At 38.3% G+C, this 14521-nt stretch overlaps 1 protein-coding gene across 1 annotated transcript; it reads left to right on the forward strand.

Moving 5' to 3' along the window:
• Positions 1 to 106: 106 nt before the first annotated feature.
• Positions 107 to 14054, forward strand: SEC61A1 (SEC61 translocon subunit alpha 1). Its single transcript, XM_060766184.2, has 12 exons — positions 107 to 255; positions 3479 to 3546; positions 4500 to 4565; positions 4655 to 4733; positions 5980 to 6111; positions 6225 to 6334; positions 7854 to 8007; positions 9170 to 9330; positions 10048 to 10245; positions 10935 to 11126; positions 11865 to 11941; positions 13001 to 14054. The coding sequence occupies exons 1-12, from the start codon at positions 249 to 251 to the stop codon at positions 13185 to 13187; spliced, it is 1431 nt and encodes a 476-aa protein (XP_060622167.1). The 5' UTR covers positions 107 to 248; the 3' UTR covers positions 13188 to 14054.
• Positions 14055 to 14521: the final 467 nt, after the last annotated feature.

Raw genomic sequence — 14521 nt, forward strand, 5'->3', positions numbered from 1 at the left:
CCACGTGGCCGTCTCTGTGCGTTCCAAAGCACACTGGGAAGTGTAGTCCCGCGAGGCAGTCGCGAGGAGGAAAGCTTCTCTCAACTGCGCCTGCGCGGCTGCCTGAGCTTCTCCTGCGAGCGGCCCTCAGTGCGTGGCAGGAAGCGGAAGCCGGCCGAAAAGGCTCAGACAACTGACGTGTCTCTCCTTTTCTCCGAGGAAGGCAGTGGAGTCGGTGCGACGGCTGGGGCCTGCCCTTTTCGGCCAAGATGGGGAGTAAGTATCTAGGCGCTCAGGCCTCGGAAAGGAAGGGAAAGACAGGAAAGGGAAGGAAGGGGCGTCTGGGGAGGGACAGCGAGGAGTAGGCCTTGCCTTCAGGAAAAGGAAGAAGGCTCAGAGGGGAGGGGGGCTTGAGAGGGGTTGTCCAAGGAAGGACGAAATGGCCGCTTTGGAAGGCATGGAAGGAAGGGGCGAGACTGTGAGAGCGTCACAGATGGGCGAGAAGGTTAAATATCCCTTATCAAGAATCGTGGCATTTGTAGCTTTACAAGGGCTTTCGCCTTCGCCACCCAACAATACAGGTTCCTCAGCAAACTACAACTCCCAGGATTCCATAGTATTGAGCCAAAACAGTTAAAGTGGTCTCACACTGTTATTAATTCCACAGTTAATTATTAATTAACTGAAGTAATTCTGGCACGGGCAAACTTGGGCCCTCTAGGTGTTAAGAATCATGGCATTTGTAGTTTTACAAGGGCTTTCGCCTTCGCCACCCAACAGTGCGGATTCCTCAGCAAACTACAACTCCCAGGATTCCATAGTATTGAGCCAAAACAGTTAAAGTGGTCTCAAACTGTATGAATTCCACAGTTAATTATTAATTAATTGAATTAAATCTGGTACGGGCAAACCTGGGCCCTCCAGGTGTTTTGGACTTCAACTCCCACCATCCCGCCCTCTCTCCCCATAGAGATTCAGGGCAGTTCACAACAGACAACAGTAAACATTCGATGCCATAAATTGCAAACAAAAACCAAAATAACCAAAGCAACCTTAAATTTTAAAACAACAGATTAACATCCACATCAAGTAATATTTCTGTTTCCAAGCATTTTGGATAAGTTATACTCAATTTATATGCTTTTCTACTTTGGGGTTATCATGCAAGATAAACACCTGAGTGAGAAATTTATCCAGAAGCTTTTAAAATTCTTTTGTAAATTATTAACACTACAGATGTTGTATATTTATTTATTTTATTATTTATTTACAGCATTTATATACCGCTTTTCTCACCCCTAAGGGGACTGTTAAGAATGGTTAATGTGCATTCTCATTGAGCTGCACAACTTCCAATTCATTAATGCCATCCCCATTTTTCAGGAAAGGATTATGCTTTTTGAGAGAAAAGGTTCAAGTCAGAGTTAAAGGAGTGCCAAATCCTCTCAGTTTTAGGTCTTGGTCATTCCAGTTTGTATAAGAAAAGGTTCAATTAACAGAGCAAGGTTCAGTCTGGATCTTTGGAGGACTACTTCTTCAGACTGACAAAGTAATAAAATATTTTGCTTTAGTAACACTTTTACTAACAATACAGTTTATATCACATTCAAGTTGCATTACATTTGTATCTAAATATTGTTATTTTGTGGCAATTATTGGTTGCAAACAATTTCTTTCCGATCACAGATACGCCTTTTCACATATGTTACTATTTGCGGATAAATACACAATGTTCATCACAAAAGAAAAGCTTCTACTGCCAGGCCATCTATTCTGATTCCTGTAATATAACTGTGCCTGTCTTACAGCAATGGCCTTTTTTTTTTCTTTTTTCTTTTTGGAATTTGTTAGAAAATATTATTGTTTTTTGAGATGTGTATTCATGTTGGGATTATAATAAAGTTGTTGCACTTTACAATGTGGTGAGTGTGAGCACCACTTCCTTTTCCTCTAGTTGTTTTTCGTTTTAGTTTCACTGTTATATTGTTCATTTGTGGTTTTTTGTATGTTAACACAAAATTTTCAGGTACCTTTAATCCTTCTAGAATGCAAACATCTATCATTCTCTTTCCACAATGGAAATGTTTGCTTATACTGACATGCTATTCAGATTTTCTCTTAAATTTTAATTATCCTTTCAGGTGTGATTTGTAGTTCTATGTTCTTTTTCTAATATGAGACCAAAGCTTAGTAACACGCTTAGGGAAAAAAACACAATCCAATTGCTTGTAAAAATTAGGACTAGGATCCAAATCTGATTGCTAATACCAGATGAAGCAGACTGTTGAATTGATAGTATTTGCATGAATGAATATTTATCATTCAGTAGATCTACTCTAAATATACCGATGATCAAATTCGGCTAGTGATTTCCAAGAGAAGCTGTAGCTTTAGCATCTGTGACATTTCTTTATGATCCTCAATTGACATCGTCAACATTCATATCACTGTATCCTTGTGGTCACTGTTAGTGTTTAATGGGAATTTAAAAATAATACTTATGCTTTAAGTATGCCAGTTTTCTTATAGAGATACTTAGTGAAGATAGTGTTTTGATTGCTTTTGACTTCCCAGTTACATGGTATCAATTCTAGTAGAATTTCTTTGGTTTGTAGTTGGGAGAGTTGAACCTATATTGCCATTGGACTAAATGATGATTTTATGAGGGCTTCTACGCATCCTCATTTCTGCCATAAAATGTGGGTATCTCTTCCTGTCCACTACTATTGCATCAAATCTAGATACATTCCTGATGTCCCAGTGGTTTTTGTGTGAGATTTTATTCATCTGGTCTCCCCACTGGCCACCATTCCACTTAAATAATTGTGTCTATTCATCTGAATTTAGGCATGCCAATAACTCTTATGTAGTTTTCTTGGAGATATAATAGAAAAATACTAAATGGAAATTCAGCATAAGTTAATGATTGCTTATTAATCTAAACCATGACTGTCCCTAACAAACAAGATCACATATTTCGCTCATATTTTAACAAATTAACTGGCCTGAGTCTAACCTAAGATGGAAACTCACATCTGTCACTCACACTCTTAACTCAGTTACTGCCCAATAGTCAAACATGCAAAGTTTCTTAAATCCTATTCAAACAGTTAATTGATCATCTGCCATCCACAACATTCCCTACTCTCACCTCCTCCAAACAGATCTTACCTTTTTACATGTACTATTCATGAAACCCAGAACTATGTTTTACTATAATTTATTTGTAAACCCACACATTTTAAACAAAAGTCCATGTTGCCACAGACCACTGTTTGATTCTTGAAGAATAATTCTAACTTTAAATAAATCTGTAGGAGTGCTAAAAATAACTTTGGAAAGGAGGGCCATTTGATTATGACTGATTTACTCAGGATCGTCCACAATGGCTGGGGCAAGATGTGGACCAAGTCTTAGATGTTCACATTAATGAATCCTTGTGACATTACTATCACTTAGTGGGCTTGTTCATATAACAGTATTATAATTTTCTTTGCAGTTAAATTCCTTGAAGTAATCAAGCCCTTCTGTGTTATCTTGCCTGAGATTCAAAAACCAGAAAGAAAGGTATGTATCTTTTTCAAAATGTTATGTTTACAAAATATTTGCTGCGACTCCCATAATAATGTACATCATTTTTTTTAAAAAAGGTAATAGATCTTGCTCCTACACTTTAAATAATGACACAATTAACAAGGGAAAGAAAGTGGAAGCCAAAGGTGGGAAAGTGTTGCCATTTTAACATTCCATTGTTGTTTTTTTACAACAATGTATGCATTCACACACACACATTGCTGTGTAACATTTGCCACAAGTATAGTGCTTTTAACATACTAAAGTATAATTGATCCATCAGGCATCAATTCCTTTAGTTGATGATAGAGTCAAGAGTGTTGCCCCTTCCACCTCTGCAATGTGAGTGTAACTGGTATTTGTCAGGGAAAGCTAGCAATGAAGCAAGCAAGGTTTTAACAACTCTTCCTGGGATCCAGTTGCTTTTCGCTTTTTTATGCTATTATTCCTGTGAAGCAGAAGATGCACCCTCCCAATAACTATGGGTTCCCTCCAGGGTGCTAGAGGTTGGATAAGTGCACATTAGTTATCACAGAATTTTCTTGGCAAGATATATTCAGAGAAGGTTTTACCTTTCACTGAGACTGAGAGCATATGACTTGGCTACAATCATCCAGTGGGCTTCTATGGCTGAACAGGGATTTGAACCCTTGTCCTAGTCCAGCAATCAAACCACTATACTGTGCTGGCTCGCATGTCAGTTATATAACATTGTTCCATGTTGCCATGTTTGCCTCCATCTGTTCAATTATTCATCACTTGCTGAATGACACATTAATATCTCTAGGGTTGACCAGTACCCTGAAAAATAAAACATTAAAATGGAAGGTTTTGTTTTTGCTTTGTCTAAAACCCTGGTTATGCTTTTCCTGGTTTTGGTTCCATTTGTATTTATTTCCTGAAGTAAGTAATGGCACTCGTTTCTCTAATTTCACTCTCTGAAATAGATCCAGTTCAAGGAAAAGGTACTATGGACTGCCATCACCCTCTTCATCTTTTTGGTTTGCTGCCAGGTATGTTTATGGTAATTCAAAGTTTTCTTTAAACCAATAGTGGGGAACAATATTGGGTTAATTTTATTTGCCTTCTCTTGGAAATTTAGATTCCTCTGTTTGGTATAATGTCATCAGACTCAGCAGATCCTTTCTACTGGATGAGAGTAATTCTGGCTTCAAACAGAGGTAAGAATTACTTTCTTAGCAAATGCTTCCTTTTGCAGAAAGATTTTTATATTTGTATTTGATGTACCAAATTTAATGCAGCCATTTCTCCTATCTAAGTTAAGCACTGAGGTTCCACTCACTTCAGGAGGAGAGCTGATGCAACTGACCAATTTTCCTGTTACTGTCAGTGATGCTTAAGCTTTTGTAACTTTGGTTAAATCACAACCTTGATATTGCAACTCTGATATTTTAATGATGCTTTAGCATTGCAGTCATGTTGAAAAAAATAATACTTTGCACATCTCAAGTATTTTGAAGCAGTTTATAAGCGTCTCTGTTGTCTTTACAATCATTCTGTAATGTAGCCCATTATTACAATATTTTGGTAACTACATGGCTTTGTGTGTGAGATAATAGCTTTTCAACAAGGGAGTGTGTGGTTGAGACAAGAGTCTAAACCCAATAGGCACTTGAACTGAACTGTAATCAAATGAGAAGTCAACATTTGTTAATGCATTTGATTCAGTGGATTTATTCTAGTAGGGACTAGCATCTGAGTCAGGTCCAAGTTTTGAATGTTCATATTCAATATAAGTGTTTTGTTATCTGCTCTTCAGGCTAAAACGTGGCTCCCAGAATGTCTCAAAATTTATAGTAAGATAATCTCTGTCCTTGGTCTGAAAATTGAAATGCGTATCACATATAGAAAAGGGAGATTGGAAAGGAGGCAGCAAAAAACAAATTCAGGTGTTCGCACTTAGAGTCAATGCCATTGATGGATTCTAACTGGTCATCATTAGAGTAAGGAGAGCATATTGTAGAAGTTACTGTGTTTTCAGAAGAGCCAACAGCGTGGTTCTGTTTTCCTTCCTTTCTTCACTCAGCCTTTTGAAATGATGGTTGCCAGGTAATGACTGGTGTATGGAAGTTGGCTTATATTTAGGAAAATGTGCTTGAGCATTCCTAAAGAAGAAAGATGTTAAGAAGGTAGTAGATTGTTGTACTAGCTTATTACAGACTTATAATTGCAGACTTATAACATGGAAATCCTTAATACTGGATGTCACATAAAGCAAGTATCTCTTTACAGTATGCATATCTGTTCTGTATTAACTTGCTTCTTCATGCTTCTCTTAGAACACTAAATCCCCATTTCAGTCACGTCCCTCTCAGTTCATATTATCAAGTATAACACTTGTTAAAATGTCATAAATGAAGTATTTCTCTCTGATTAGTGTGTCACTTTGATTTCCACTTCCAACAGGTACACTGATGGAGCTGGGAATTTCTCCCATTGTTACCTCTGGCCTCATCATGCAGTTGCTGGCTGGTGCCAAAATAATTGAAGTTGGGGATACACCAAAAGACAGAGCTCTCTTCAATGGGGCGCAGAAATGTAAGTAGCAGGAAATGTTAAAGAACTTACATTCCAGGTTTGCCAATACTCATGGAAATACAGTGGAGACAAGTTAAATTTAGCTTTTTCTCCTTTTTGACTTTCTTCCTCAGTGTTTGGCATGATAATCACCATTGGCCAGTCAATCGTCTATGTAATGACTGGGATGTATGGAGACCCTTCAGAGATGGGAGCAGGAATCTGCCTGCTCATCACTATTCAGGTAACTTTTTGAAATATTGGACAATTTGCTAGATTGTTCTACAGGATTTATAGTAATCTTTGAACTGCTGGCAGGTCTGTTAAGATGTTTGCAATTTAGATACAAAATAAAGTTCTCTTGCAGACAGTTTTCTTCTTAGCAAGAATTTTGATTGACTCTGGGATGTCTTTGCCAGGCATCTGACTTTGTGTATTGAACAGGGCATTTGTGCATTAAACACACACCATGGTGGGTGCATGTCTCTGAGTATATTGGAAATCTGTTTTACTTAAATTGCTTCAAGATGCATCAATAAATGTATGAAGAACAGCTTGTCATAGCTGGTGGCATGACAACCAGGAACTGCATTTCTGAAAGGGTTAGGTCTAAGATTCAAATGGAAGATGATTAAAAACCATTCAGCTCTACTTTGGAATGGGTTCTGAGCTGTATAGTTGCATGGGATTACCAAAGGAGAACTAGTTCAAATGAACAATTTGCCTGACAAAAATCACATAAATATAGATGACATGTGAAACAGAACTAATTCTGTCAAATCTTCCTATCACACCTCAGCCTTATTTCAGGGGACACCTAAACTAGGTAGTTTTCATGTAACATTGAATGGAAAGAGGAGACTGCTCCCTTTTTCTGGCATTGCAGCATCAGCATGGTTTTTGAGTTATTCTGTTAGAATTGCTATGTTAATCTGCAGAGAAGTGGTGAAAGTGCTATAATAGGTATTGCTTGTTACAGTATCTGCTTTGAAAACTTTGAATACTCTGTCTCAAAAGTGTGGCGGAGTCTTCTTATGAGATTTTCACACAGTGGCTGAATGGCCATCTGTTGAGGGTGCTTTGATACAGTATTCCACCATGACAAGGGGTTGGAGTGATGGTCTCTTCCAACTCTGTGATTCTGTTATTTATGTCTAAAGGTTTTAAGCATTGGATTTCTTTATTGCTGCTCTTCTACATTTGATTCACCAACAAGCTATTGAGTAGATCTAGTGTGGCTCAAATGTTAGTGGTGGAGCTGAATTAGAAAGACACAGATTTGGGCATCTGACTGATTTATTATTTAATACTGGGAGTACTTAGACACGAGGCGAAACATTATGTGAAATGAGCCTAATCTTGGGCTCAAAGGCAGTTAGCAAAGAATTGCAAGCAGTACAGTGTATCAATGACACAATACATAGTACCAGATGAAATCTCATTGATAACCACATAAAGAACTAAAAAGATAGCATATTAAAAGTTAGTGATTGGGTTAATTTCTCAGTGGATGTGAGAGCTATTAACTACTAGCTTTTGAAAGGTTTGGAGAAATTGAGGTTATATAGTAATCTTCATCTTCTATACAGATCTCACAGAAGGGTGTTGTTAGACTTTCAGTTGTTTATCTTTAAAACAAAATAAGTTGTAGTATCAAAATTCAGCAGATATAACCCTTGCTTTATATCTCACCAAATGGGCATTGATGTGCTACTCCTGGTAGTAATTACACGAAAATTGATCATTCCAACTTGTTCTTTCAGCTTTTTGTTGCTGGTTTGATAGTTCTTCTCTTGGATGAACTTCTCCAAAAGGGATATGGTCTTGGTTCTGGAATTTCCCTCTTCATTGCTACTAACATCTGTGAGACAATTGTATGGAAGGCTTTCAGCCCAACCACAGTGAACACTGGCCGAGGTATCATCATATATGTGTATTCTTGGGTGGACATATATCAATCCCTATGATCATGAACTTTGTATCCCTATAGAGACAGAGTTTGAGCTAAAGCAATGTCACTAAGAAGAGAGATAAACATTGGTCTGCCCAGGGATAATGTTAACACTCCATTTAACACTCAGTGCAGTCAGATGTTAGTGGATGTGGTGGGGTGCAGAATGGATTTACATGAGTCTGTAACATCTTGTGGGCTAGTATCTGGGAATGTATAATTTGTTGTAGGCCACATTTAATTTACACATGATGTAAGACTTGGTTGACTAGAGAAACTACTGTGTATTTCTCGTGTATGATTTTGTTAGAAACATTGAACTTTCATTAAGCCTAGGGACCATGCAAGATTAAGTAGGGAAAAGAATATACTTCTGTGTTGTAAATCCAAAGTTTAGCCTGCTTTCTTCTATGGAAATACCAGGCAGTTTCAAGTCTTACAATGTTGTGGTGTTTAATACATTATTGGACTAATGTAGTTTTAACTGGCATATAAGAAGATAGGAAACTGTCACTCAAAATAAGTTATGATATAATGCCAGGGCTATCGGTTTTCTTTTTCCTATTTACTCCTAGATTAAGGAGATATCACATTACTAGTCTTTCCTTAAGCTTCAGTAAAAGAGCAATTTTGCAGTGGCAGATAACCATTGATATGTGCATCTAGGGTTCTTATTCTGGCTTGCACATTTGTTAACAAGATTCAGTCAATGAACTACTGTAGACCCAGATAAAAAATGATTTCTAAATCCATGAAATTTATGCCAACATTTCTTCATGTAGTTGTGGATACCCCATGTGAATGAGTAAAGGTCACATCTGTGTATTCACATCCGCTGGAGTTCAGTCTTATTTTAGAGTCTGAAACAATAAATTTTAATCATAGATGTCAGTGAGATCAGCTGCAGTACAAAAAATGCTGTCTAAAAAGTATTTTACAGTATTTGTTTTTAAAAGCAAATAATAGGGTAAAGTGAAACATCTGTCAGGGGTGATTTGAATGCAATATTCCTGCTTCTTGGCAGGGGGTTGGACTGGATGGCCCATGAGGTCTCTTCCAACTCTTTGATTCTATGATTCTATCAATTTATTTGGAATTGACTCTCTCATCCCCACTTGTTCATTTAAGGCATGGAATTTGAAGGAGCCATCATTGCCCTGTTCCATCTACTGGCCACGCGCACAGATAAAGTCAGAGCTCTCAGGGAAGCCTTTTACCGTCAGAACCTCCCCAATCTCATGAACCTCATTGCCACCATATTTGTCTTTGCTGTGGTCATTTACTTCCAGGTAAGCAGAATCAGAGAATGGTATTTAAAAACTAGGCAGTAATAGAGTAATTGTGCTCTGATCATCTCCTGCCTCTAGATACTGTAGCCTTATTATTTCTGAGCTTCCTTTCTTATCCCTTGACTCATTTCTACCCCAAACACTGCTGCCAGAAGTTTGACATGGCTGATGGTTCTAGCATATGACTTCTTTCCCCAGATTGCTTAGCTGGCTTCCCTATCCTTTCCATATTCCATAAATTATATTGGTATCCTCCTTTTAGAAGCATAAGCCCTCTTTATCTTTTGTGTCACATTTCTTACTGTAGTTTCTTATTCTTCCAGTTTTTTCACCTACTGAAGACTCTTGCTTCGCTCCTGGCACTCCCTTTCTGAAAGCACAGTTCATCCTAATTGCTGAAGTGCCAGATTTCTATTATTCCTGTCTACTCCTTCAAACCTTTCAAAGTGACTTTTGACATATTCTCATAATCCTTCCTAGTCGTCACCCAGTTGCAAGCACTATTACTACATTTCCATAGTTTTGGCATAGATTTTAGATAGTAAAAATACATTGGAACAAGGTTCTAGTCCATGTATGCCCCACCTACATTACAGGCCCATCATTAAAACAGCCTTCCAATTGAAATATATGCCTCAGCAAGTGTTCGTTAATTCATGTTGGGGGTGTGGATTGTATGGTTCAGTTGTATTGAGCTTTCATTTTTGTGTTCTATAGGGTTTCAGAGTGGACCTTCCGATAAAATCTGCTCGCTACCGTGGCCAGTACAATACTTATCCCATCAAACTCTTCTACACTTCCAATATTCCCATCATTCTCCAATCTGCACTGGTGTCCAACTTGTATGTTATATCCCAGATGCTCTCTGCCCGTTTCAGTGGCAACTTGTTGGTTAGCCTGCTTGGTACATGGTCGGTGAGTATTGGCTTGTGATGCATTCTGCTGTATATGGTGCAACAGTGAAAATAAACCTGCATAGTTTGTGGTGCAAGGGGATATGAGACGGCTGGTACTCTAGTGCTATGACACTGAATATGTTTCATTGAAGTCAGTGGGGCTTACATGGAGTTGTCTGTGCATACAGTTATATTAGTGGCAGAAATGTGGGGGGGGGGGCTGAGAAAAGGATGGAAGGGTTTGCAGGGGGAACACGTGTCCTTTCCCTGACAAATGAATTATGGAATGTTTTCTTTCAAATTGATTATTAAATATCCAAGTCATTGGAATTTTGTTCATTTATTTCTACAATCTATATAATAGGAAGACTTTTGTAGAGGACTGTGTATGATGTCAGGTATTGTAGTCAGATTTGTAGAAGGTGCTAATATCACATTTTTTTCTGTTTTTCCCCAAGAATTTCTGTTTTTCCAACACCATCTCATTAGCTTCAAAATTTCCTGAAGTTTATCTCTCTAGCTGTAAATGGCCTATATGTCATGTTCCTTGTGAGCCATGTACTCATTTACATCAAGCTTGTGTTGGACTGGCTCTTTTGTTCTCTGCAATGAATTTTCTTAAGTGAAATGACCTATGACTTTAAATTGCTGCATAATATCTATTAAAATGGTTCAGTCCAGTATCTGAAAACTCTGCATTCCTTCCAGGATACATCATCTGGAGGTCCTGCTCGTTCGTATCCTGTGGGAGGGCTGTGTTATTACCTGTCACCTCCTGAGTCATTTGGTTCAGTATTGGAAGACCCTGTCCATGCAGTCGTGTACATTGTGTTTATGTTGGGCTCTTGTGCTTTCTTCTCCAAAACCTGGATTGAAGTCTCTGGCTCTTCTGCCAAAGATGTAAGTAAAGAACATTCCCCTAGCCATGCTCTTCTCCCTTAGAAGCAGTGTATTCCTTGCTTTGCCACACAACAGAAGATGCAGTTCTATCTCTAGCACCCTCTTTGCTCTCAAAGAGAAAATAAACTTATGTAAGGTTAAGATTTGACTTAAAAACACAGGAAACATCCCCAGACCATCAAGACAATGATCCATTTAGCACAATATTATCTGAACCAGTCTTCTCCCCAGTCTGTTGAACCACAGCTGTTTTGAACTGCATCTCCCATCATTCCTAGGACACAACTAGTTATAAATTGTCTGATGAGCCTGAAGTTGTGGAAGACTTTCACCAATTAGCAGTATCACACTCTAGTAATTCCTCTCTTACAAATCTGGGCACTCAAGCTGAGACTTTTAATATATGCTTTCATTTGCACAAGCTGATGTTAAGTATCACTACACTTTATAATATTCCCTCTTCCTGCTTTCCCAGAGTAGTTCAATATCTTGAACTGTGAGATTACCCGAAACAAGACTATCCGTTCCATAGGCAGCATACTTCCATCAACCTTTACCATTTTAATTGTTTGACAGAAGTATTTGCAATAATACTTCCTTAGAGCTTTGCCGTATTTTTTTTAAAAAAAACATTTATTAAATAGAGAAATACTGATTTTCTGGTTTGTAGTGAGACGTTCTTATGACTTGATCTTTAAAAAACTACACATCTTGACTCCCTTACTCTGACTATTTCAGGTTGCTAAACAACTGAAAGAACAACAGATGGTTATGAGGGGTCACAGAGAAACTTCTATGGTCCATGAACTCAACAGGTGAGTTGCAGACCTGTACAGATCCATTTTACTACTCAAAGTATGGTTCATGTTAGACAGGCTATACCGGAAATAAATTATTTTGACTTTTGCTTTCCATTTAGTCTTCGGTTTATAAAACCTCCCCTTAGATTTTTAATGCCTACTTTATTTTTAAAAAGAAAAAGCTTCTAGCCCTCATTGTCCACTAACTAAAAACAAGGCAAATGTAATATAAATGTCGTAAATAAATATTCAGTTAATACCATCGAAGCTAGAAGAAGGCAAATCAAGTTCCATGATTTTTCCAGCAATTTGGTGATTCACAAATAAATGCATGAGCTGCATGTCATATTTGGCTTGTGGTTTTTATTTTATTATTGCTTCCTTGGGACTTGTTTGATTGTTTATTCTGTACGTTAATGCCCCAAGGTTCCCAGAGTGGTTTGCAAATGTTGTGTAATCGCCCCTGCAGTTAGTCTTACAGTCTAACTGAAAATGTTATGCATACTGTAAAAGGGATTAGGAGATGTGCAGCATTATTCCCCATTATTTCCACTTAAGTTAAATGGCTGTATATCTCAAAGAGTGTGTACCTGTCCTAAGGCTCTCATGACACCCAAGCGGATGGAAGTTAAAGCTAAACCTGTTCTGTATTCTGCCAGTATCTTAATTACTTAAGTCATGGACAAAGGTAACTTTGTTCAGGCAAAGAGTTAAATAAAATTTTGGAGGTGTTCTTGGGGACTATATTTTTATGGTGGGTATGCAGTAATGCAACCAAAACCACCCAACCCGGTTTAGCTTAAAGCCCTTCTACAAGTAACTAAACCTTTCAGTCTGTCAGAATGGGATGGGGAGAATTGCAACAAAAGCTGGAAAGCCATCAGATGGTGATGCCATAGGCAAGGGACCCTCTGGCAAACCATTATCCTAGACATTGTACCTGGAATTGTTGTTTCCATTGGCTCTGGGTGTGGTAAGAATATGCTGTAGTGGCCATGCTTGTACATGTTTCGATAGCATCTCCTTAACCTTTGATCTAACTGGAATTTCTTTCTTTCTTGTGTGTCTTGTCAGATACATTCCTACAGCTGCTGCATTTGGTGGCCTCTGCATTGGTGCCCTCTCTGTCCTGGCAGATTTCCTTGGGGCGATTGGCTCGGGGACTGGGATCTTGCTGGCTGTCACCATCATTTACCAATACTTTGAAATCTTTGTCAAGGAGCAAAGTGAAGTTGGCAGCATGGGAGCGCTTCTCTTCTAAACGAATTGTCCTTTGGACCCGAGGGGAGGGTGATGAGTGTTCTGGGATTTTTAAAGATCAGGCGAGAAAGATTAACAGCGACACAGTTAACAGGCGTCCATTGCATTAATATGAACAACTTTTGTTTTAATGTTTCCCAAAGCACATTCCTTTGGTTCAAACTTTGTTAGTATTCTGTTGACGTTTTATAAATCGCTGGAAAATGTGGAAAAAAAGAAAACCTTTTTAGAAAATAAGTTTTTTTGTTCTTAATTATTACTTGAAACAACTTGCTTCAATCTTATTTAGTTTGATTGGTCTCGCTCCTTCACCCCCCCCCCCCCCAATCTTACCCCTGGATTGCTGGAGTTTTTTTTCGGTTTCAGTGTGTATACATGCAGGACAGAAGCTTAATTTTTGCAACATGTCCTCTCCCTAGTACTTATCCATTTTTTGTTGTAAACCCATGCCTTCATTCTTCTCCCAAGATGACACTGATTTGAAAATTCTGGGTGCCTATTCAGGCACTCCAGGTCATGTATTTATATACTGACTATTGGGTTCGGACTGTTTCCTCACTTATACAGGGTATGATATTCTCCATCGTTCAGCTGAAATATCAGCTCTGAATACTTCTTCAGATGAAATAATCATGTCTCATAAGCAATGTCATAGGATGACCGGCATTTCCGATATCGATCGTCATGGTTGTAATATTTAACCATATCTTGAGATGAACTGTGCAATGCAGTAATCCTCTTGTAGGTTGCCATTCTCTTAGCGAGTTCTTATGCCCTGTCATGTTAATTTCAAACAGGCATGAGTACTGAGTTACCTGTTTGTGGAGAAGTACACAGAATTTGATAAAACACTTATATTACTCTAGAACTTTTTTGTAGCATTTTTTTTCTGGAAAAGCAACTACAAATTTTGCACTTGGTGGTCTGCAAAGAAATACCTTTCTCATGTCTCAAGGACACTGTGATAGTGGTGCTATGACACCACATCTCTGGAGTCCTCAGTGGTTCTTGCATGCATTCAAACACACTTACTAAACAGGAGACATGGCCATGACCGTCTTTAAGGAATTTTGCCCCTTCTAAAAATTCCTTAAAGACTCAATTTATTTCCGTGGCTGCAAGGTATTTGTGTATGTTATATAGGACCAAATAAAATTACTTAGTATAACAGGAAGCCCAATAAGTAAATTCTCCCTTTATTAAAATTATACTGGCCTAAGTCTATCTCCCTTATTCCCTTCTGTCTTGAAAGTTTTGATTCTGTCACAGGGCTATATTTGCCTCCTAGCCTTTTAAGTTCTACATGAATAAGGGCTATGAAGGATGACATGTACA

The sequence above is a fragment of the Anolis sagrei genome, chromosome 2 (assembly GCF_037176765.1).
Source record: "Anolis sagrei isolate rAnoSag1 chromosome 2, rAnoSag1.mat, whole genome shotgun sequence".
NCBI lineage: Eukaryota > Metazoa > Chordata > Lepidosauria > Squamata > Dactyloidae > Anolis > Anolis sagrei.